The following is a 21891-nucleotide window of genomic DNA, read 5'->3' on the forward strand; positions in this document are numbered from 1 at the left end:
GACTGGCGCTGGAAATGGCCGTTTTTACCCCGTAGGGTTGCGGAGCCCTAAGGCAGACCCCTGCCGTTTCCCGATCCGCAAGCGAGCCAACCCGCGCTGAAGGGCTAGGGTCAAGCAAAGTTGTGAATTTCTTCTAACTCACTCAGCCAGCCCAGACGACGACCACCGACGCCGAAACCATCACCACACCCAACGATCAAGATGGTAAGTGCTTGCTGCTTCCCCATCTGTGAGGTCCTCGCGAGGAGACCCGTCGTCGCCCTTGGAAAATCACGCCGCCGCCGTCGCCGAGAACCTGGTTGCATTTCAAAGTGCCGGGAGGGAAAACATGACGAAAATTCGACAGCACCGGGACCGAGGCGGGGGGAGGATCGCAGACCGCAGACGATGTGCACACGAGACTGACACAATGGCCTGCCCATAGGTTCGTTACGCTGCGACCGAGATTGCCCGCGAGAAGTCGGCCCGCGCCCGCGGCTCCTACCTGCGCGTGTCCTTTAAGAACACCCGCGAGACCGCCCAGGCCATCAACGGCTGGAAGCTCCAGCGCGCCGTCAAGTTCCTCGAGAACGTCCAGGAGAAGGCTGAGGCCGTCCCCTTCCGCCGCTACGCCGGCTCCATCGGCCGCACGGCACAAGGTACGACATGTCCCGGACCGAAATCGTCGTCGTCGACGACGCGGGGTCGAAGATGACCCACGAGAGGAGGACACACAAAGTACTGACCCCCAATCCAGGCAAGCAGTTCGGTGTCTCCCGCGCCCGCTGGCCCGTCAAGTCCGCCGAGTTCCTCCTCGGCCTCCTGAAGAATGCCGAGTCCAACGCCGACGCCAAGGGTCTCGACACTGGCAACCTGGTTGTCAAGCACATCCAGGTCAACCAGGCCCCCAAGCAACGGAGACGCACATACCGTGCCCACGGTCGCGTACGTACACTCTGTCACTCGACCCGCCGTCCGCCACTAACAGCCGCAGATCAACCCCTACATGTCCAACCCCTGCCACATTGAGCTGATCCTCACCGAGGGCGAGGAGGTCGTCCAGAAGTCCGATGCCGTCGTTGGCCGTGAGGAGGTCCGCCTCAACTCCCGCCAGCGCGGTGCCCGCGTCCGCCAGGCCATCACCGCCGCATAAGCGACCTGATTTCGAGTGCGGTATGACTGGTGTAACGTGAACCTGGGAGGTCTTGGGTTGATGGATGCGTGGAAAAAATGCGGCTTTTCATATGCTGGTGTACAGGATGGCTATGGTCTCATGGCATTTAGGGATTGGCATGCGAATTCACGCAAAGGTCTGATGGGCCACCAATAAACAAAACCTGCAAAAGTGATTCCCTAAAGTGGTCCTAGATGAGCATTCATGACTGGCGTCAAACGGAAATGGATATGCATTCAATTAGTCCTTGCTGTCTCAAAACTCATAAAGTGCTTTTATGACGTCCAACACGTCTCAGTCTTTTCCCGTGGTATCATTGTCCAAACGCCGGTCAGTCCCCAAAGTTGAAATACACAGAATCCACGGCCGTTTCATACTAGTTGGCCGTCGTGGTAATCGTGCCGCTAAAGCGGCCCTTGCCGGGAACCATGACACCGTCCCTCTTCGCTGCCTCGATGACCTCTTCGTCATACCAGGATGCCCAGGTCAGGTCCATCCCGTACGCGGTCGCCAGATTGAAACGCTCCTGCGGCGGCAAGAAATTGGTGATCTTGGCCGCCAGCCGGTCGTTGCAGTGCTGCATGAACGGCGCCAGCTCCCTTCGCCGCGTCGTGATCTCTTGCGGCTCCTGCCACGGGGGGCGCAGCGGCAGCGTGTTGGTGTTGTCGATGAAGGGCACATCCAGCGCCACGTACCCACACGACTTGAATGACATACTCTCGAGACAAAAGCTCTTCTTCTCCTTGCGCAGGAGATTTGCCCTGGGAATGAGTTTGTAGCCCTCGTCCGTTGCAGCATCGTCCAGCCCCTCGGTTTCATCGTCATTGTCCTGCGTAGCCGTCAATTCTGCAATGCCAGGCACTGGTGCGAGCCGTTCGATGACGCCCGTCCAAGTGAGCAGGTCTGGCACCCGCAGCCGCATGGTGTCCCACTCGGGGGTGACAGGGTCCGGTGCCTGTGCCAGCGCCGGTGCCTGGGCATTCTGGGCACCGATGTTGAGCGCTTGAGCTATTTGCGCCGGGCCCTGGGCCAGGATTCCGAGCGGGATATTGATCAGCTGGGCTGGAGCTGCTCCTGGTTGGTTGGGTGCGGGTGGCAACGGTGGCGGCTGGAGAGCCTGCCCGTTGGCCTGGACGGGCTGCAACTGCCAGACCTGCTGTTGCTGGCCTTGCTGTGCGGCAGCAGCGGGAGCGGCCAGGTGCCCGTGGAAAAAGGCTGCATGGCCCTGCCGCCGGACAGGTGGCCCAGCCAGGGAGACGGTCTCCAGCTCCAGCTTCTCCAGAGACTGGAGGGCCATGGACCGGATCACCTGCAAGAATACGTGTGGCACGCTGTAACAGTTCTTCAAGGAGAGATGCTTAATGTGCGGCAGGGAAAGCAAGAGGTCTGGCGACTTGGCGGCTTCGAGCGCCGGCATATGCGCGGGCATGCAGAAGGGTGCGGGCAGGACGTAGTGGTTGCGCTGCGTGATGCCCGGTGCGAATTCGCCGCCGCAGATCCATTCAAAGTGTAGGTAAGAGATATTCTTCTGTTTGCCAATGTAGTCCCGCAGCACGCGGTAGGCTCTGCCGACGGCATCCACGGGCGAGACGAAGGTGTCCTCGACACAGCCGGGTGCGACTTTGGCGACCTGGCGCCAGTCTGCCACGACTGCGAGGGCGACGTTTGTGAGGTTCGGCAAGCTCTGCCAAAAGTCCTGCCGCTGGAACATGAATAGGTGGCTGCTGGGTATCTTGGCGATCGTCAGGGTCGTCAGTGAGCTAAAGTCGTTTGTGCGGGCGTTGTCGCTGAGGGCAATGACGTAGGACTGGATGAGTGCCCGGTGAGCCCACTCGAGCTCCAGAAGCATCTCTTTCTGGGCCCGTGTCAGATTCTTGGGCTGCAGAGGGTGGCCGGTGGTTGTATCAGCCAGCGCCGATGCCACCGCGCGCTGGATCGCAGCATCTTCTGCGTCTCCGTCAACGGGGTTTGCGTTGACGTTGGGATGCTGTTGCTGGGCAAAGACGTTGATGGCCAGGTCAGGCACGGAGGCGGTGCGCTCGTCAAAGTCAATGTTCATCAGCGAGACGTTCTCCGTGTTGAGAAGCATGTTGATGGCCTCCTTGACCTGCTCCTGCGAGTAGCCGGCATCCTTGACCATCGACTCCAGCACTGTGTACTTGAAGTCGCGGGGACTTTCAAAGGCAAGCTTGCGGGCATTCATGTTGGCCGACTCGGCTCGCGCCAAGCGCCGCTGCAGCAGCCTATACCGCAGATTGCGCAAGTCGAAAACTGGATGCGGCAGCGGCGGGCTTTCGAGCTGCTGGTCCGGCCCCAAGAGGTAGCCCAGCCCGGCGTCGCAGCAGAGGCCCAGCTCCTGGACGTGTTTCAGACACTTCAGCGCCTCCTTCATCGATGCGGTCTCGTCGGCGGTCTGCTCGAGTCCTTCGAGTTCCGTGTATCGATGGTACGATTCGTGGGGCCACCGGTAGATTCCCCAGTAAGAGGTGACGGCCTTTTGCGTGGGCTTGATGGGGGGATATGCCAGACTCTCTTCGTCCAGCTCCAGCGACAGGGCGAACCGCAAGATGTGGTTGCCAAAGGACTGGAAGATGCGCATTCCGCTGGCAAACAGGGTGTCGGTGCATGGTTGGGTCGTTTCCTCATCCTCCTCGCATGCCACCTTCCTCCGGGCCTTGTACATCTCTGACCGGAACGGGACGACGACATTGCGAAAGTACTTGGCCGAGACCATGCGGTCGAACTCGTGGTTGACCAGTCGCAGGCTTTTGACGTCGGTCCGAGACAGGTAGGTGGTGATTTCGTCAAAGATTTCGACAGGGACTTGGGCAGGCGGCCAGGTGAGCTGCGGCGGGTCTGAAGCCATGGAGTCGAGCCTTCGTCGTTTCCGGGGCATCTCCAGCGCTGCATCCCGTTCACTCATGGCCGTTCGGGTATCCGCTCATGGGTTGGATTGCCTGGTCGAGGCAATTCGGTCGGCAGTTGTCGTCGGTCGCGGCTGCCGGGGATCGGTCGATGGACTTTGCCGTCGACGGCAACACGGGCGTGAAAAGCAAGCGTAAGTCTATTTTCGGATAAAACGACTGTGTACGAATGTTGCTGGCCAGCGGATCGGCCAAAGGTTTGTTTGTAGTCGCAATGGAAGCTGTCGGGGTGGATCAGGCGGGAGCGGGTGACTGCTGATCCGCGGCAAGAGAGTATGTAATTAAAAGGTGCTAATGGAATAGGATAAACAAATCGTGGGGTTCTGTTGCGACGAGTGTTTGACGAGACTCGACGAGCGCTGGCGACTGGGAGGTTGATTGCAAGAACGAAAGCTGGAAAGAAAGTACGTCTGGTCGAGGGATGATCGTCTATGGGACGAGTGAAAGTGAAGTCACCGAGGGTGGTTTGCGAGCCACTTTTTTCTTTCTGGCGTCCTGAAGGAAGGGCACACGTACTCGCCATTGGCTGTTTGCAGAGACTTTGCACATGTGGCCGGGGCTTGGGCGGGGGTGGCATGGCATGGCAAATGTTTCGCTGCTCCAATCACCTCATTGTTCGGGCACCCTGAGCTGCCTGCTGCCCACGGACCTGCCCCGGCTGGCGGGGATTTGCGGCAATGGCCGGGGGCCAGGTGCCGCCGTAGGTAAGCCTAGGTAGGTTTAGCGGGTGGGTCGGAGGGTGGGTCGGAGGGTCCAGACGCCGAATCCAGGGCATGGAAGCCTCAGAGGCTTCTGGAACTCGTACAGTTGTCACGATGCCGCTCGCTTGCAAACAATGTGACTCGGTCATTTAAAATTATCGCAATGTTATCCACCGGCTCAGTCAATGGCCGACCAACTCAGCCACGGGATGCCGTGGAAATACATGATGGTATATCGAAGAAAACTTGTGCATATTTCATAGAAAACCCCCCCAACGCCATGGACTAACACTAATTTATTGCTGTTCCTGCCCTAAGAGGCTGCGGACTTGACGGGCGCTTTGCCTTGGTAAAACCAGTACCTGGTAGGCTGTTAGCGATGCTGCGCAGACGGGACATGCTTGGAAGACTCACTCGGCAGCGTATTGAACTTCGAATGCGGCGGGCTGGCCTTGACAAGTAGCGGGAGCGCTGCCGCCAACAGTGGTGATGCGGTAGACCTCTTGAAGGTTTCCGGTACTTCCCGCCGTCGTGAGAAGCTTCAGCCACGGCACGGCGCCCTCACCCTGCTGTCCCTTGGCCGCCATGGTGGGCGCGGCAATGGAAGAGTTCTTTGCGCACCATGCGTCACCAATCTCGACTCCATCGGTCGCGAGCTGGAAGAACGGGACGCCGGTGGTGGGGAAGATGTGGTGTCCAGAGATGGCAAGGCTGCTGGGGCCGAGTCGTTGTTGGTCGTCACTGTCGGTGAGGTTGAACTGCATCGAGACCGAGGGCAGCTTCTCGAGGAGGTCGGGGTACATGGCAGCCACGCAGCTCGCGTTGAAGAGCGTGGCTTTGGCACCAGTGGCGACGGGCACAGCTGTTGCGTTGCTGGTGTCGCAGGTGTAATTTTGGGTGCCGCGGCCGATGGCGACGTGCTTGAGAGTCAGGCCCGCGGACGGTGGAGGGAGGTCCTCGGCAGCTGGTCAAGTCAGTTTACGATGGTCGACCCGCGCCAGCAAGGGCCACCCACGAGAAATCATCTTGGCCTTGGTCAGGTCGCAGACCGGTTCGGCTGACAGGTACTTGAGCGCCTGGACCTTGGTGGCGAGCATGTTGAAGTACTCGGAAATATCCTCAATATTTCCCGGCAGGGCTGAGTTGAGGTTGAGGGTGGGGTATGTGGGCGCCGCCAGGGCGAGGGATGCCAGGGTTGGCACCAACAGAGTTGCGAAACGCATGTTGGTGTTGATGGGGGCGGACTGATGCGGTGTTGGTGTTGGTGATGGTGTTGCTGGTCGTCGTGTGATTGTGCCCGTTACCAACAGTCAGAAAATACAGCCCAATTCCAAGCAAGGAAACCGAAACCAAGGAAACTGAAGATAGGAAACAATGAAGAAACGGAAATGGAATGGAAAGGAAAAAAAAAAGACTCGTCTCTGAATATATGAGCTAGACTTTGTGGTGGAAAACAAACGAGTCTCAAGCAGTCAAGCGGGCAGCCGCTTTTAATGTACCACAACATCATGAACCCTCCCTCTGGCGGCAAACAGAGCGACTGGCCGCTCTCCATTTTGGCAGGGACCGACCTGCCCAGACCGGCATAGTCTCGCGGTTCGAAAAAGATGGCGGGGAGGGGGCCAGGGTCTCCCGATGTGGTGTGCAAGGCAACGCGTGGGTATTCGCAGGAGCCAGAGACCAAGACTGGCAGCCGCCCTGCCATGCAACCGTACGACGGCAGAATAGAAAACGAGCCAGGGCGGGAAGTTGAACGAGAGCGAATGGAGTGGAGGGCGGGATGCACGTAATGTCGGAGTGGAGGGTGGATGGTCAGCGATCTTCGCCGGGGTCTTTCAGATGCAAGCGCCCGGCCCGCCCAAAGGCTTGGTCGAAGTTGAGTAGCGGGGACACGTCTCCGCGGGCCTCAGAAACCCCAATAAACATGCCGCGACCGAAGAAGGAGAGGGTGATGGCTGCGACGAAGGCACATCCGTCCATCTCGAAGCCCTCGTCGCCCCAGTCTACAACCCCGTCTTCGTCCGCGACCCGCGATCTCCATCTCCAGCTGCCGCGAGACGGCCCGGTAAACGGCTCTCGCGAACAGGGCGGCTAGAGACCGAAATAGCACACCGCGTCAAGACTCGACTCCCATAGGCCCGTCGAAATTGCCAGGGACGGTACGACCTTGTACCCGTCTTCTCCCCGGCGACGCGCCCACGATGCAGGTATCCGCTCTTGTACATGCTTTTGCCGCGCCAGACCACGCTGTTGTCGCCGTCTCATTGGCTGCGGGCAGAGCCCCCATTTGGGCCGCGGAGACGGGCCAGCGCCAACAGCCTTGGTCGAATGGCGTGCCGCTTTTTGACATCGGGTGGCAGGCCTGGAAAGACAACCCGACAAGAATAGAACCGCTTGGTGGAGAGCCACGAGCGGTCGGTGCCCGATTCTTGTCCAAAAGATCTCGCTTGGCGGACGGTGCCGTCCCTGGGTGTTACGTGATCTGGTATCTTTCTGTATTGATGAGATCTCACTAATGCCACATTCACATCCGTACATAGCCAGACGCCGCCCAATCGTCCAAATGCAATATCAAAATGGTGCGTACAGGCTGGCCTCGTCGGAGACCTTGCCGTTGCCAGCCTCCTGAGACTAGTGCCCGTTGAACCCTTCTTCGTGCCAGTCGCCGTGACCGTCGCCGGCCCCATGGACGCCGCCGGCGCCCGCTGCGGCGGCTGCTGCTGCCGACTTGCCAAGGTTGCTGGCGTGCTTCTCCACGTCGACCGTGCCGAGCCAGTATAGAGAACAAAAGACGAGGAGGTGCAATGCGACACAGTACGCCGCAAATAGATTTCTGCTTGTCCGCGAGGCCAAGACCATCCGCGTCACCGAGTACACCACGCGCTCCGGGAAGCTCATTCGCTTGTAGGCCCTGGCCGACTCGCGCCCTCGGAAGGCGGCAAACGGCGAGATGTTCGATTCGTACGCCTTGCGGTACCTGTCCATCGTGATGCCTGGGTTTCCGGTCCCGCCGATCGATACCGTCGACGGGTTGGGATTTGAAGAGTATGCCGCCGAGGACGACGACGCTGACGGGCCGGCGCGGTTGTACGTCGACACGTATCTCGTCTTCTCATACAGATTGAGATTATCCTTCTGGAGGGCCGACACCTCCTGTCGCAGTTGCGAGATGGTGCGGTGGCTCTCAGATAGCTCCCCCTCTAGTTGAGTGATCCTCTTCTTGAATCGGTCGCGCTGCGCCGTGATCATCGGCAGGATACCTGAGCCACCGCCCATCGGCTCCTCGCCAACCGTGCGAGGGTTGATGCCGCTGATGATTGACGACGTGGGCGACACCCTTCCTCCGACAGGCCTTCGCCCCGGCGCGACGGACGGTGCGTACCGGTTGAAGGTGCCGGCTACGGACGCGCCTGACGGGAAGGCATTTGAGGACTCCGACTGCAGCGTCGCCAGGTCGTTCTCGAGCCGCTCGTTCAACTGCTGCGACTTTTCCAGGTCCATGTTCGTCCTGGACATCTCCTCCTGCAGCTCGGACAACTTTGTCTGGAGGTCCTGGTGGGAAACGCGTAGAATGGTGAGTTCGTCGCCAAGCTTCTTGTTACGCGCCAGAAGCAGCTTCTCGAGCGTGTCGCCTTGGCTCTTGGCTTCGGCGGCAGTCTCGGTGGCCTCTCGCACATCGTCATCATCGCCCGTGGAGAACTCGATGCTTTTGAGCACTTCGAGCTCTTGCTTCACGTCGTCGTAGTCGCTCCATTTCTGCACCTTGGCCTTGAGGTTGTCGCGCTCCTCCTTGAGCAAACCAACCTCCCTCTCCAGGCCACGCAGCCTGCTGTCAAGGTCACGCTTGAGTCCCTCCTTCTCGACCCGGGCCGCGTCGAGCTTTCGGATGAGGGACGAGTTCTCGGACCGCATGCGCATGTATCCTGGGTCGTCCTCCAAAGCCACAGGGGCTTGCGATGGCATGGACGACTTTGCTTGTGCGAGCTCCAGCCGCAGCTGCTCGTTTCGCGCCTCGATCTCTGCCAGGCGCGCGCTCGTCCGGTCCAAGTCAGAGTGCAGCATCTCAATCTCGGCGCTGGTGACGTGGGCCTGTCCCTCTTGGTCGCCGTCGTCCGTCTTGCCCAGTCGCTGGTTGACCTCGTAGCTCGCCTTGATCTCGTTGAGCAGGCGTTCCTGGTTCTCGACCTTCTCCTCCAACGTCTTCTCCTTGGACGCCCAGTTGTCCTTCTTCTCATCGAGAACAGCAACCCAGGAAGCCTCAACCTCCTTGACCCTGCTCTCCAGGTTGCTTTCGAGCTCCTTCTTCGCCGCGGACTCGGTTTGCAGCTTCGACTCCGTCTCCTCCAGCTGTGTCGTCAGCTTGGCCACGGACTTTTGCAGGTGCTGGTTCTCTTCGGTGAGCTTCGGCAGTGTGTCTTCGGAGACGAGCATAGAGTCGACGGACGCCTCGAGCAGGGGGTACGGGTCCGGGGCATCGGATAGAGACGTGTAGGCTTGCAGGAAGGCGGAGTTGATTGACTTGGAGTGGTTCGTCAGGAGGTCGATGAAGGTTTGGTAGGCTGCGACAGTCAGCAAACGTCGCTACGCTGCGGCGAAACACGCACCCTTCAAGAGGCCCTTGATCTCGGACAGTTTCGTGGCATCATCAAGCTTTCTAAAGTCCTTGGTCTTCTGTGCTAGCTCCTTTCGCTGGACGGTCGAATCCCTCTGGTATGCGACAATCTCGGAGGCGGTATTGTCGAGGTTCGAAATGAGGTTTGTGTAGTCAATGGCTGTCTGGGTCAGTCAAACGAATCCCACACGGCGGACAAGCTCCTCCTTACTTCTCCAGGCTGAGATGGCATGTTGGAACTTGTTTCCCCCGTCCGGCATAGCTGGACCCGGCTTTTCGGCATGCTGGGCGTTGGCGTCGGCGGCCAGGACTGATTCGACGAGGTCTGCCATGTCTGCGTTGGTGTCTGTGGCGGTCGATGATTCAATTCATCACTTCATCAAGAAAAGACGCTGAAGACGGGCTCCCGGGTCGGAGTCGTGAGCTGTTGAGCTTGCGTTCAGGTGGTTGTGTTTCGGCTGAGCTCAGAGTTCGAGAACGTGTTCCCTTTCCAGGTGACCAATCAGTGGGATGCAGGCGGTTTCCAGGGGCGCACAGGCAGCCAGTTGATCATCGTGTCTGCGGAGCCACCCCCAGGCGCGCCGCACATGCTTGCGCCGGTAGGCCGGCAACCTGTTGCATGAGTCCACTAAGACGCTAGAGAACGGGCTGCCTACGTAGGGCCCTACGTAACAGAGCGGGAGCTATTGGAGCACTTGGAAGCCTGAACCTGGTGTCACCCACCCGCCATCAACCAAGCAGCTTTCCACACCGGAGCTTGCCAGCCTCAACGCAACGCAGCAGCAGCATCCGTACCGGTTGCATCACGACCTCGACTCCGCGCAAGGGCAACGGCAGACGATGGCGTAGCATCCCCGATGACTGCACAAGCGACAGACCATGACCTCCGAAGATCCAGACGACCAGCGCTCGTCTGCGTCTGGGAGCTCCGATGCGATGGCCCGCAATGAGGGACCCTTTGTCTTGCGCACGCTGATGGACGAGGTGCCCTTGTCTGCAGACGGCGCCGGCGAGGGCGTCAAGATCAATTGCGTCGAGTACCTAGGTGAGGCTGTCGTGCTGTCTCGGATTGGCCTTCACTGACACGTCTAGATCATAACCTTTACGTCGGCACGAGCGCATCCGAATTGCTTCACTTTGTCCAAATCCCTCCCGACCCCGCCGACCCAGCCGGACGACCTGCCTTTATACTCGCTTCGAGGCTGCGGCCGGCGTTTGCCGAGTCTAGCAACTCTCGCCCTGGCGTGCAGCAGATCCTGCTGCTGCCCAAGGTCGGAAAGGCCTGCATCCTTTGCAACTCGACCGTCACATTTTACTCGCTCCCCGAGCTGAGCCCGGTATTCGGCACCACCCAGGTCAAGAACTGCAATTGGGTCGGTGGCGTGGACTTGAATCAGCCCCAAGATGACGATGGCGACCCAACCGCGGGCGTTTTTATCCTCCTGTCGTTGAACCGGAGAATCCAAGTCGTAAGAATAGGCGAGGTCGCCAGGGCCGTCAAGGTAGTCATGCCCTCCATCTCACCCGACGACGACTGACCGCAGCTTAGAATATCGACGTGCCCGGAACGACGATATCGGTTCGCAGAGACTCTATCGCATGCGTGGCGGACGCCAGGAGTTACTCCCTGCTGGACGTCGACAGACAGCTTCGCATTCCGTTGATGACTATATCGTCCCTGGATGATTCCCAGCCCGCGGGGGAGATTGGTCAAGCCCAGGACATCGCTGGCAGCGCCGACGGAGGGATTCTGAGGAGCGTGTCTGCGGCTCAGAACCGACCGCTGCTGTCCGCGGGAGACCCCCATGGACATGCAAGAAGCACGAGCCTGGGTGGCCTCCTCAGCGGACGTCGTGACCAGAGTCCGCAAGGGGCGGTAGATCGCGTGCTCCAGGGATCGTCGCCACCGACCCCCTCGACCAGTCCAAGGCCTTCCGGCGAGGCCCAGGTGCCCCCGCCATCGACAGACAAGCCACTGCCCGCTGCGCCGGGGGCCCAGACATCTCCGACGAAGCCGACGCCGGTCTTCCTCAAGCCACACATTGTCTCGCCTACGGCGGAGGAGTTTCTACTTGTCACCGGCACCGGGCCTCTCGACCCCGGCATCGGCATGTTTGTGAACCTCGACGGTGATCCTACGAGGCCGACCGTCGAATTTGACAGGTATCCCAGGGAGGTCGTAGTAGATGGCGGGTCGTCAGACATGTCGTCGTCCAAAATGGCACTCGCGGACGAGGAGGAAGGCTATGTCATCGCGTCTATGACGAAGGATTTCGATACCGGCCTACGTCACGGGCTGGAAATCCAGCGGTGGGACTCTGACGGCACAGAGCCGACAACATCAAAATGGTGGCTCGAGATAGACTCGCCAGACGCAGACGCCACGATGCCCCTGGGCATCAGATCCCTCATGGGCGTGGAGGAGACGCACTTTGAGGAGATTGTCGACCGGCTGTGCCAGAGAAAGTTCTCGCCCTTTTCTGGAGGCGGGCTAGAAAACCCGATTTTCTCCCCGCGGAGTGCAGATGCACGCACTGCCTCGTCCCTGGAGCGGATGACCAAGGAGCGGGAGCTGTTCGATTCTGCATCGCAGGACGAAGACGCGTTGCCGGAAGGGTGGGAGGAAAGTAGGAACGCGGAAGAAAGAGAATTCGCAAGACGGCTGGCCGACGCCAACTCGAGAATCGCAGTCTGGTCAGGCAACCACATCTGGTGGGCCGTTCGCAATCCCTTGCTGCTGCGGCTCGAAGCCAGGCTCGAAGCTGCTTGCGCACAGGACGGTGCTTTCAACCCCGCCAAGCTCGACCGACATGCGGTTTTCACGGTCCTCAACTCCTTCCGGGGCCAGGATGCCAAGTCAGAGTTGGAATTCGTGACGTTCAGCTACCTGCGACAGCGCTCCGGCGTCCTGCTCTTGACGAGCCTCTTCCACGCGGCGGAGGCTCCGTTCTCGGACGGCGAGCTGAAGGCGCTGGAGGAGGTCCTCGTGGACAGCAGCCTCGACCCACGCGTGGTCCTCTCCCTGGTCCCCGGCCTGCGTAACGAGATCGTCGAGAGCCGGAGGGGCATTTGGATCTTTGGCGGGGTGAAGAAGACGACAGAAAACTACCTAGAGAGCGAGCACTTCCAGAAGGCGAGCCATTCGGTCAGTGACCTCGATACCAAGGTCATGCAGTTCCTGCGGCGCTTTCTGGCGGCGTGGAGAAAGAAGAAGGGCTTCGGCAGTGTCGCCGACGAGAGCGAAGTCTTCCGGACGGTCGACGCCGCCCTTTTGCTGGTGCTTCTCGAGCTGGACCAAAAGTCTCCCAAGGGTCTGGCGAAGAAGAGTTCCTCCGTCAGGTCGGAGCTATACGACGTTGTCGACAAGGGCGTAGACTGCTTCGACCGGGCGGCCGGGCTCCTGGAGACGTACCACCGTCTTTTCGTGCTCAGCCGGCTGTACCAGAGCCGAAAGATGGCGGGCGACGTGCTCGCGACGTGGCGCCGCATCGTCGAGGGCGAGCGGGACGACGGCGGGGAGCTGAGCGACGGCGAGCAGCGCGTCCGCGAGTACCTCACGAAGATTAGCAGCCAGGCCCTCGTCCGCGAGTATGGCGTGTGGCTTGCCAGCCGCAATCCCAAGCTGGGCGTGCAGGTGTTCGCCGAGGACAAGGGCAAGGCAGCCAAGTTTGAGCCAGCGCATGTCGTGGAGATCCTCCGCGAAGAGGCGCCCGACGCGGTCAAGTACTACCTCGAGCATCTCGTCTTCGGCAAGGGGCACACGGAATACGTGAACGATCTCATCGCATACTACCTGGACATTGTCATAAGCGATCTCGAGTCGTTCCCGGAAAGCCGAGAGGCCTTTGCCGGCACATACACAGCGTACAGAGCACTGCAGGCGCCCAAGCCGACCTACCGACAGTTCCTCACGGATAACGCGCCGGAGGACAACGAGGTATGGCACAGCCGCCTGCGGTTGCTGCACCTGCTCGGGGAGGCCCACCAGTACGACGCCGCAGCCATCAGGGAGCGCATCGCGGCCCTCCCAGACGAGCTCCTCGTCCCCGAGACCATCATCCTGGACGGGCGTGAGCGACGGCACGAGGACGCCATCCGGCTGCTCGTGCACAAGCTCGGGGACTACGACACGGCCGTCTCGTACTGTCTGCGCGGCGGCTCCAGCATTTACAGGCGTCCCGACGGCAGGCGGGAGAGCACGCCGACCCACGACATGCAGGCGCGGCTCTTCCGCGCGGTGCTGGGCGAGTTCCTCGCGATTGAAGACGTCAGCGACCAGATCGAGCAGACGGGCGCGCTGCTCGAGCGCTTCGGCGGCTGGTTCGACGTGGAAGACGTGCTGGCCCTCATCCCGGACGAGTGGTCCGTCGACGTCGTCGCCGGCTTCCTCGTCACGGCGCTGCGCCGCATCACGCAGGAGCGGCACGAGACGACCGTGACCAAGGCGCTCAGCTCCGCGGAGAACCTCCGCGTGAACCACGATCTAATCGTCAAGGTGGACGAGAAAGGACCATCGATAGAGGCGCCGAATTAGCGTGCCGTGTACATAGTTTGGCATTTAGACTCAGTGGTAGCAAGCGACACAATGATATTGAGAACAGGGCTCGGTCCCGTATGGTATACGAAAGCGCGCCATGGCGCAACTGGTTGACGGCAGCCGTCGGGACCCGTCCGCTCCGGCCACGGATGCGGGGGGTGGCCGGACTGTTCGTCGTGAGACACCATGCCGGCGTGGTACAAATGCTCATCGTCTAGATGAGTAGTTATCCAGCCGTTTCTGCCAACACATTCACCCAAGGCCCGCGACGCACCACCCCCGCCAGACAAACCATTCCGCTCATTCCCAGGCCACCAGCGGTAGGCATGACAATGACATGCCCTGTCAAGACGAGAAAGACTCGTTTATACGCAGTTTGCGTAGCTCGCCTTCTCAGCTCCAAGTTCTTGGTTGTGCAGACCGGCTTAGTGATCTGATGACGCACATGTCTCGCAACCCTCACCTCCAGAATGTACATTAAATCGTGTAAGTGGGCGCGGCTGAGGTGCGGACATGACGGAGCCGCAAAGGAAGAATGCGTTGAGCTTGGCCTAGACGGCAGTTCGGAACGACGGGAGATACCGGCACGGATGAATGCACACATGCACACACAAAATAAACACCACGTCGACAGCGGAAAAGGGAAGCGAGGGCATTTGGAAAACCGAATCGAGGTTTAAAGATTCCATATCAGATGGGTGGTGGCACTTTGTCTGTTGGCGATCGACCGCCAGCCCGATTCGGCCGTAGCCGACCACGATACTCAAATACTCAGAATACTCAAATACCTTGGCCTTGTTGGTGTCTGTCCCCAAACTGCTTACTTACACGGCAGAGCACACACAGCAGCAGAGGTGAGCCATGTTTCGACCAAAAGGGCCCAGTACATCGTTGGGTCAAGCCACCTGGAGACGAGGGGGCCAATCGGGAGCGGCACCCGCGCCCATTGCAGCTGAAAGGGGCGGGTTCCAGCTCAGCCGCACCGGGGCCAGCTCGGGCACGATGCGGGCTCTGCGAGGAAGCTAGCCGTCATGGTGCGGGCGCTTGACCTTGCGAGAGCAAAAGTTCCCCCGAGAAATCGTGCTCAGCTGAGGTGAGAGAGGTGCGCGTGTGCCTTGGCCTTGGATGATTCTTGAGGGCAGAGAGAATATAAGTGAAGGGGTCATGCACTCGACGCTGCGCAGTCTGGTTTTCTAGGCCTTTCGCCTCAAGACACCACACACCAGCCAGCGCTTCCGGATGGTCACGTCTTCGATGCCGCGATCCCACACCCACTCCCGCTCCACGCCGTCGCAGTCTCGCTCCCAGATGCGCTCGATCTCCAGCCCGGCCTCGGCCAGCGCCGCCTCGTCGAAGAAGCCGCGCATCTTGGGCCGGCCCGTGTGAAAGCCGGCGACGACCCAGCAGCGGGCGTCGGGGCCGTCCCGGAGGAAGCAGGCGATGGACTTGTGCAGGTTTGCGTGCTGCCACGGCATCCACAGGCAGTCGGCGACAAAAACCCGGTCGAAGGCGTGCTTGTTGGCGACGGAGAAGGGGTCGTCCAGCTCGCCCCAGGAATGGCCCTCGACCAGGACTTCTTCCGCCGTGAGGGCGCCGGTGGGGGAGACGGAGGCGTCAATGTTCCGGGCGGCATTGGCACGGAGCGTCTTGAGCACGGCGGGGGCGGGGTAGTCGGTCACGGCGGTGCGGACGGCGCCCAGCAACGCGGACATGATGCTCGGCAGGGCGGTGCCGGCTCCGAACTCGATGGTGGTCAAGCCGCGGACATTGAAATGCGACACGGGCGGGCCGAGATCGATCTTGACGGTGTCCAGACCGAGGGTGCCAGCCTCGACAAACTCGCCCAGCTGGAGGCTCGCGTTCCACAGGTAGTGGCTGAACAGCTTACGGTCGTCGTCGGCGCTGGGCTCGGCGAGGTCGAAACGCAGCGGCTTGCGGAGGTGCGGGGAGGCGTACTCGATGCCGTGGTCGGCGTCTCCGTGCTGGTTGGTGACGTCGTCGGGGAAGATGACGCCCAGGGAGCTGATGAGAAAGTCCTCCGGGGACTCGGCGGGCGGGCCGACGAGGGAGATGCGGGACGTGAGCGCCATGGCTGATGGAGGACGTAAGAGCGCCGGGGTTGCAGGGAAGAGAGGACTCGAGGCGGCGGCCGCGAGGCAGGGCTTGGCTACCGACGCACCGAGCGGGATGCTGCGAGCCCAGACGGGACGAGGGCGGGAGGACGCGCGGGGGAGGCGGAGCGGCGGATGAGGTCCGAGGCCAGGGGTAGGGGGCCGGGCAATTGCGATTGCGATGACGAGGACGAGCACCGGCAGTCTTTGTGCAGCGCGGGCGATTCAGGGAACTCGGGTTGCAAAAGAAACTTGGTAAAAGTCACGCAACGTGGGCAGACAGACGCCTGGACGGGAAAATTTGTCGCGTGCGTTAAAGGAGGGGGAGGGGCAGTGGCGGCGATCGACCACGACGAAATGTCACTGTGCCCCGCCGCCGGCAAGCATGCCCTGAGTTGCGTGCAAAGTGAGTTATTTTGGAAGACACATGGAAGGCACATGGAAGACAGGCAGGCGGGCAGTTGCTGGAGAGCGTTTCCACAGGCGGCGGCCGTCAGCGCGGTGTCAGCGGAAACACTGCCACAGCTCAGGGCAGGTAGGCAGGAACCCGGGGTGCGATTGAGCCGCAAGACGGCATAAATACAGGGGGCTCAGGCCTGCCATCCCCGCAAATACAGCGCATGATATGGCCAGGCAGTGGAGGAGCCTCAACTCCCGACTCGGACCCGAAAGCGTCGGGTCGAGGTACCTGTTTCGGTGGGTCGCCAGGCGGATGCTGCCGCTCCACAGCCACATAGCCACGCCGCTGTTTCTTTCGCACCTGCAGGGCATCTGCAGAAGACTGCGGTGCACCGCCCCGGGACCTGGGACCCCGCTGACGACTTTAAGGGAGGTGCTCTCCATCCGCGGTGTATCCGTCCCATCCCTGGAGGAAGAATTAGATAAGCTCCTGGGCCTCCACTTCTCTTCACAACGCGATCCGACTGGGCACAATTCGGTCAGACCGGAAGGCTGTGCTGTGCCTCGCACCCGCTCCCGCCAATCCGCACCCGGAAAACTGCATTATTGCCTCCCTGCACACACACCAACAACGTGCTGTGCCTGCTGCCACCCACCATCCACCACAAAAAAAACATTGGATACCTCACTGCGCATGCATTGGTGGGCTATTTTCGATCTTGGACCCGACGGGTCATCTTCACAGGCCTCCCTCCCGAGTCCAGCCCAGATCCCGACCACAATTCGGCTTGATGAAGTCATTCCCATCTCCCCTGCCCCGGTCTCGCGTTTCCTCTCCGACGCCAGGGCCAGACCTGTCCCAACCACGAATACATCCCCGTGACCTGGCTGCCGACCAGGGCAGCGTGCGGGTCGAATGTTTCAGGTATCATGGCTGCCTGGCGCTGGTTTATTGCATTGAGGATACGGCCGTCGTCTACATGCCCAAATGGGGTCATGGTTCGTCGCCAGGGTTCGTCGCCAGGGTCCGCGGCATCATGTCCATCACCATGTCCGTAGGCCGCCGGTCGTCGGTCCTCCCCAAGTGGCAGCAGTAGACAAACTTCACTCCAATGGCGACGAGAATGCATAGTGATGATGAAAAGATTGTCTTGATCGAGACAAGAATTCTTGAGAGTTAGGGTATCAACCAAAGCACCTTTTGCGGTATAAACCAAGCCATCCAATCATGAGTCCTCATACCAGATTTCCTCTTCGTAATCCAGTCGCAAATCCATACAAGCGTGCGCCAGCCATGCTTCTAACAGATTCCTCCGCCGCCCTCCCGCTCCGTGATATAGTACCGCATGCCAAGCAAATATTGATGACTTCAATGCCTCCGCCGCCTTCCATTACTGCTCAAAGCTCTCAAGAACAGCCTGCATCTCCCTGAGCTGCTCCTCGGTGGGGTCGTCAGAGATCCACGGACCCTTCTCGTCGTCAGTTGCTCCGAGGAAGCCCTCGGCGCGCTTGAGCGTCTGCACGTCCAGGTCCGTCACGTAGTTGTTGCCGTCCGCCAGCTTGATGCGCACCTCGTGGTCCGTGGAGAGCATCATGTCGTCCTTGGCCAGGCGGCGGGGGCCGTCAAAGACGGCCATGACACGCTTCTTCATCGTCATCTGGCCCTTGTCGAAGCCCCACGACGAGGGGTAGTCGCGGCGGTTCTTGCGCCCCTTGGCCTTGACGGGCATGGGGCCGCCGCCGCGGGAGTGGGTGAGGCCGCGCGACTTTTGGACGCCGTTGACGGGGTTGCCCTTCCGCTTCGTTGGCGAGTTGAAGCGGTGCTTGCTGTCCTCGTCGTCCTCATCGTCCATGTCCTCGTCTTCGTCCTCCTCGGTGGACGGCATCTGCGTCTGCGTGGGGAGGTGGTTCTTCTCCAGCGTCTGGTGCACGTCCTTGTCGTTCTCGACCTCGGCGAGGCGCTTGGCGTTGATGGCCTCGGCGGGGTCCTCCTGCTGCACGATGCGCAGCACGCAGTCGTCCAAGTGCTCGTAAAAGTCTTGGGCGTTGGAGAAGGTCTGCGAGCAGGTCGAGCACTTGCCGGTGGCGTCGGGAGGGTAGCCGGCGAGCTTCTTGCCGCTGCTGGCGGCCGTGCTCTTCTTGCGGCTGTTGGGCGGTGTCTGCTCGACGCCGTGGACGGCCGTCAGGTGGCGCTTGAAGACGTCGGCGCGGTTGAACGACTTCTCGGCCGCGGACCCCGACCCGGGGCAGAAGCCGCACACCATTGTGCCCTTGTAGTGGGTAAGGGTGTGGCGGTTCTTGTCGTACTTGCGGGCGAAGCCCTTGACGTGATAATCGCACGTCACGATCGGGCACTTCTCCGGGCGCTCATTCTGGTGGGTAAGCATGTGCGCCTTCAGGTCCTTGAAGGTCTTGCCGCACTCGGGGTGCGGGCATCGTTGCTTCTCCTTGGACTCGTCGCCGCTGTAGCCGTTGCCATCGGAATAGTTGGAGGGGAACGAGTGGAGGCTGGGGCGGCGGGCGTGGGCCGGTGTGGCGTAGGGGCTGAACTGCTGCTGGAAGCCGCTGTGCATGAAAGGCGATTGGCTGCCGTTGCGGACCATGGATTGGGACGAAGCGGACAGGGCGGGCGATGCGGGATACTGAGGGTGGTGGAAGTTGGGATCAAAACCCGGCATCGGCATTGGGCGGCTGATGTCGGGGTGGATGAGGGAAGGGTCTGAAGGGAAATGGCTGGTTAGCACTGAGTCGTCGGCAGGGATGGCGCGGTTTGACAGAGGAAAACCAACAAGAAGAACCAAGAGGGGCGACGAAGTGGCCACTGCTCTGAGAAAAAAAAGTAGAAACGCGCGGCGTCTTTGGCGAATTGCTCCAAGCCGGCGCTGGAGGAGAAGAGAAAGAAGTAGAGGGAGACGCAAAGGCCGCGGTCGCGCTGGACTTGCGCGACGCGGGAGACTCGGGCGACGAAGACAGCCGGGTGTCCAAGATGAGGGCGGGCTCACGCAGTGGACAAGCGGCGGCGGCCTCGCGAGCAGAAGCAGCAGAAGGAGAAGACGAAGGAGAAAAGGAAACCCGGTGAGGGGCTGCGAAATGAGAGGTTCTAGAGACGTTCTGCAACTCACCCACGAAACCCGGGGGCTTTGTGTTGACAAAGTCGAAAGCTGCAAAGTCTTCCATACCTGAGCCGGCGTAGGTAGAGTACTCAGTACCCGTGGTGTTGTAGTAGTCGTGGGGCACAATGCCCGGGGTGACAGCGATGCCGGGGTGCGCCCATTCAGGCACCGGCGCCGGCTGGTCGTGATGTGACTGCGGCGAGCCCACGTTGGATGAGGCCGCCGAGGGCGCCGATGTGGTGGAGAGGTTGGAGGAGGGCAATTGGAAGTCGCCGTCCTCGTAGAGGCTCGGTGAGGTGCGTCCCTGGTAGATGAAGTTGTTTTCGTAGACGGGAGAAGCCTCCATGGGCAAGGAGGTAGGGAACATGTAAGAGGCGTTGGCAGGGATGGTCATCTCCATGGGGGCGGTGGTGAAGACTGCTTGGGGCGGCTCGGGGTAGAGGATGTAGTCGTCGTGCTCGGAGCTCAGGTGCTTGGGGAGCATGTTATATGACTGATCTATCGAGACCATTGTTGCGGATGAAGTCGGTTTTGTTGTTGGAGCTGTGAGTGGCCGGTCAAGTCCGCAGACTGACTGCTGGTGTTGTTTATAGAGTTGTTGGTCGGTGGTTGGGTTCGAGGTGTTGTCGCGTTGGCCGAAGCAAAGCCACACAGTGAGTTATGCCGTCACGTCACTCTGCTGCTCGCCCTCTTGTTAGTTGACACTGAACGAACACTGAGTTGAGGGTGCTGCGCGCTGCGCTGTGCTGTGCTGTGCTGCTGCGCCTGCTTTCAAGTGGGGCCGAGGGAGCGCACCTGCAGCGATGTTCATGCCCGCGGCGTTTCCGCGTGTGAGGTACCGATGCCGCGAACGGGAGAGTCGTGTAAGTGGCAGAAGAGCTCGATGATGTTTGTTGGTTTCAAGGTGCAGAGAAGAAGTGTTGTAGACGGCACAGTGAGGCAGCCGGTTGGTCTAATAACGCTCTTGGTCGAGTTGGCTCCCGCGTGATGGACGATGCTGTGTGCCCGGCCTCTCCTTGGTGATGCTGCTGTTGCTGTTGCTGTCTTGGAGCGAGAGTGGACAGTGATGTTGTACGTCTTGTCAAGCTGTGAGAGACGGGATTGTCGTTGGCTTTGAGGCTTTTTTGAACCGAAGATCTGGGACTTGTAGAGATGAAGACCGATGGGGGCGGGAAACGATCTTGGAGAGGCCTTGGGGGCCCACGACTGATATAGACCGGCCACGAAGCCACGCCTGGTATCGACAGAGGGCACAGAGAGAGACATACGCACAACTTGCAGACCGGGGGGCACATGGGTCGACGACAGCCACGGCTTGCTTGTTGATGGCCCTTGAGGAGACTTGGGGACTTGACTTGGGACCCGGTGGACGCGGATCGCCCTCCCCTCCACGCAGTACCTCTACCCAGGTCGAAGTTGGCGAGGGACCGGCGTCCAGGGGGCGGAGGGAGGAGGGCCTGCACTAGGGAGTCGTAGGGCAGAGCAACAAGCAGGAAAACAGCGGCACCAGCAGCGAGAGAGGCGGTACAAGCAGCAGGGGTCAGGGATGGGGTGTGTGTGTGTGTGTGTGTGTGTGTGTGTGGATTGGCAAGGGGGGGTGCGAGAGAGGCACAGAGACTGAGGTGGGTGTGCGCGTGTGTGTGTTGTCGACATGGGTGTGCACTGGACGTGCGGGTGCGGGTGAGGATAGTGGTGGCTTTTTCGTGGTTCGTTCTTGTTGTTCCTGCCCGCCCGTCCTCCTCAGACCCTGTCTTCGTCTACTTTGATATCTTGGTCGCTCTGCTTCATGGACACCTCATTTAGCACCCAGATACGCACGAAAATGGGCCTAGTCCGGCTCGACTTGGTCGGGTACTGGCAACGACGCCGGGTACCAGAGCCACGAAACAGCTCCCATTCCAGACTCGGTCTTCGATTATGTACTGTCTGTCTTCCAGGGAAGGGCGTGCGGGTTGCCTGCAACATGCATTCCTGCTGCTCGTTGTCTCTGCCAGCGATGCGGGATACCAAGATCTGTCTCTGAACCGGTCCCTCATTTCTATCCGTCGTGCCTCTGACCCGTCTGCCGCGGTGGTGTGCGACAGAGACAGACAGCAAGTAGCCCAGAGAAAAGGAACCCTTCAAGTGCCAACTGGGCCCGGAAAGCGAGTCGTCCAGTTTCCTGGTTCCGCACGGCGGTCAGCGGTTCTCGATACCTCGCATGGCTGGCTGGTGGCCTCCCACTAACAGGCCACACGCCCACTACCACCCAGCACAACAGGTCCCAACCGCCCCTTGGACGACAGCCAGCGAGGCCCGCCAGACCCCGGCAGCTTGGGCCTTTGGACGCCCCTGGCACAAA

The 21891-nt window shown here is 60.4% G+C and overlaps 7 protein-coding genes across 7 annotated transcripts; 2 read left to right on the forward strand and 5 right to left on the reverse strand.

Annotated features, from left to right (window-relative positions):
- Window positions 1-201: 201 nt before the first annotated feature.
- RPL17 (60S ribosomal protein L17) lies at window positions 202-1132 on the forward strand (the record flags this gene model as incomplete). The annotated part of the gene is made up of 4 exons (XM_053180855.1): window positions 202-204; window positions 425-638; window positions 737-924; window positions 974-1132. The coding sequence occupies 4 exons, from the start codon at window positions 202-204 to the stop codon at window positions 1130-1132; spliced, it is 564 nt and encodes a 187-aa protein (XP_053035247.1).
- Window positions 1133-1529: 397 nt separating this feature from the next.
- Window positions 1530-4076, reverse strand: COL26b_008088 (uncharacterized protein; the record flags this gene model as incomplete). Its single annotated transcript, XM_053180856.1, has 1 exon — window positions 1530-4076. The coding sequence occupies one exon, from the start codon at window positions 4074-4076 to the stop codon at window positions 1530-1532; it is 2547 nt and encodes an 848-aa protein (XP_053035248.1).
- A 1015-nt stretch (window positions 4077-5091) lies between these two features.
- On the reverse strand, window positions 5092-6001 carry COL26b_008089 (uncharacterized protein; the record flags this gene model as incomplete). Its single annotated transcript, XM_053180857.1, has 3 exons — window positions 5092-5140; window positions 5193-5742; window positions 5794-6001. The coding sequence occupies 3 exons, from the start codon at window positions 5999-6001 to the stop codon at window positions 5092-5094; spliced, it is 807 nt and encodes a 268-aa protein (XP_053035249.1).
- Window positions 6002-7409: 1408 nt separating this feature from the next.
- Window positions 7410-9722, reverse strand: COL26b_008090 (uncharacterized protein; the record flags this gene model as incomplete). Its single annotated transcript, XM_053180858.1, has 3 exons — window positions 7410-9337; window positions 9383-9554; window positions 9579-9722. 3 exons carry the CDS (start codon window positions 9720-9722, stop codon window positions 7410-7412), a joined length of 2244 nt encoding a protein of 747 aa, XP_053035250.1.
- Window positions 9723-10269: 547 nt separating this feature from the next.
- On the forward strand, window positions 10270-13924 carry COL26b_008091 (uncharacterized protein; the record flags this gene model as incomplete). Its single annotated transcript, XM_053180859.1, has 3 exons — window positions 10270-10435; window positions 10483-10892; window positions 10940-13924. The coding sequence occupies 3 exons, from the start codon at window positions 10270-10272 to the stop codon at window positions 13922-13924; spliced, it is 3561 nt and encodes a 1186-aa protein (XP_053035251.1).
- Window positions 13925-15120: 1196 nt separating this feature from the next.
- COL26b_008092 (uncharacterized protein) lies at window positions 15121-16017 on the reverse strand (the record flags this gene model as incomplete). The annotated part of the gene is made up of 1 exon (XM_053180860.1): window positions 15121-16017. One exon carries the CDS (start codon window positions 16015-16017, stop codon window positions 15121-15123), a length of 897 nt encoding a protein of 298 aa, XP_053035252.1.
- Window positions 16018-17828: 1811 nt separating this feature from the next.
- On the reverse strand, window positions 17829-20061 carry COL26b_008093 (uncharacterized protein; the record flags this gene model as incomplete). The annotated part of the gene is made up of 2 exons (XM_053180861.1): window positions 17829-19156; window positions 19560-20061. 2 exons carry the CDS (start codon window positions 20059-20061, stop codon window positions 17829-17831), a joined length of 1830 nt encoding a protein of 609 aa, XP_053035253.1.
- Window positions 20062-21891: the final 1830 nt, after the last annotated feature.

This window comes from Colletotrichum chrysophilum (genome assembly GCF_026319265.1).
Source record: "Colletotrichum chrysophilum strain AFK26 chromosome Unknown scaffold_68, whole genome shotgun sequence".
NCBI lineage: Eukaryota > Fungi > Ascomycota > Sordariomycetes > Glomerellales > Glomerellaceae > Colletotrichum > Colletotrichum chrysophilum.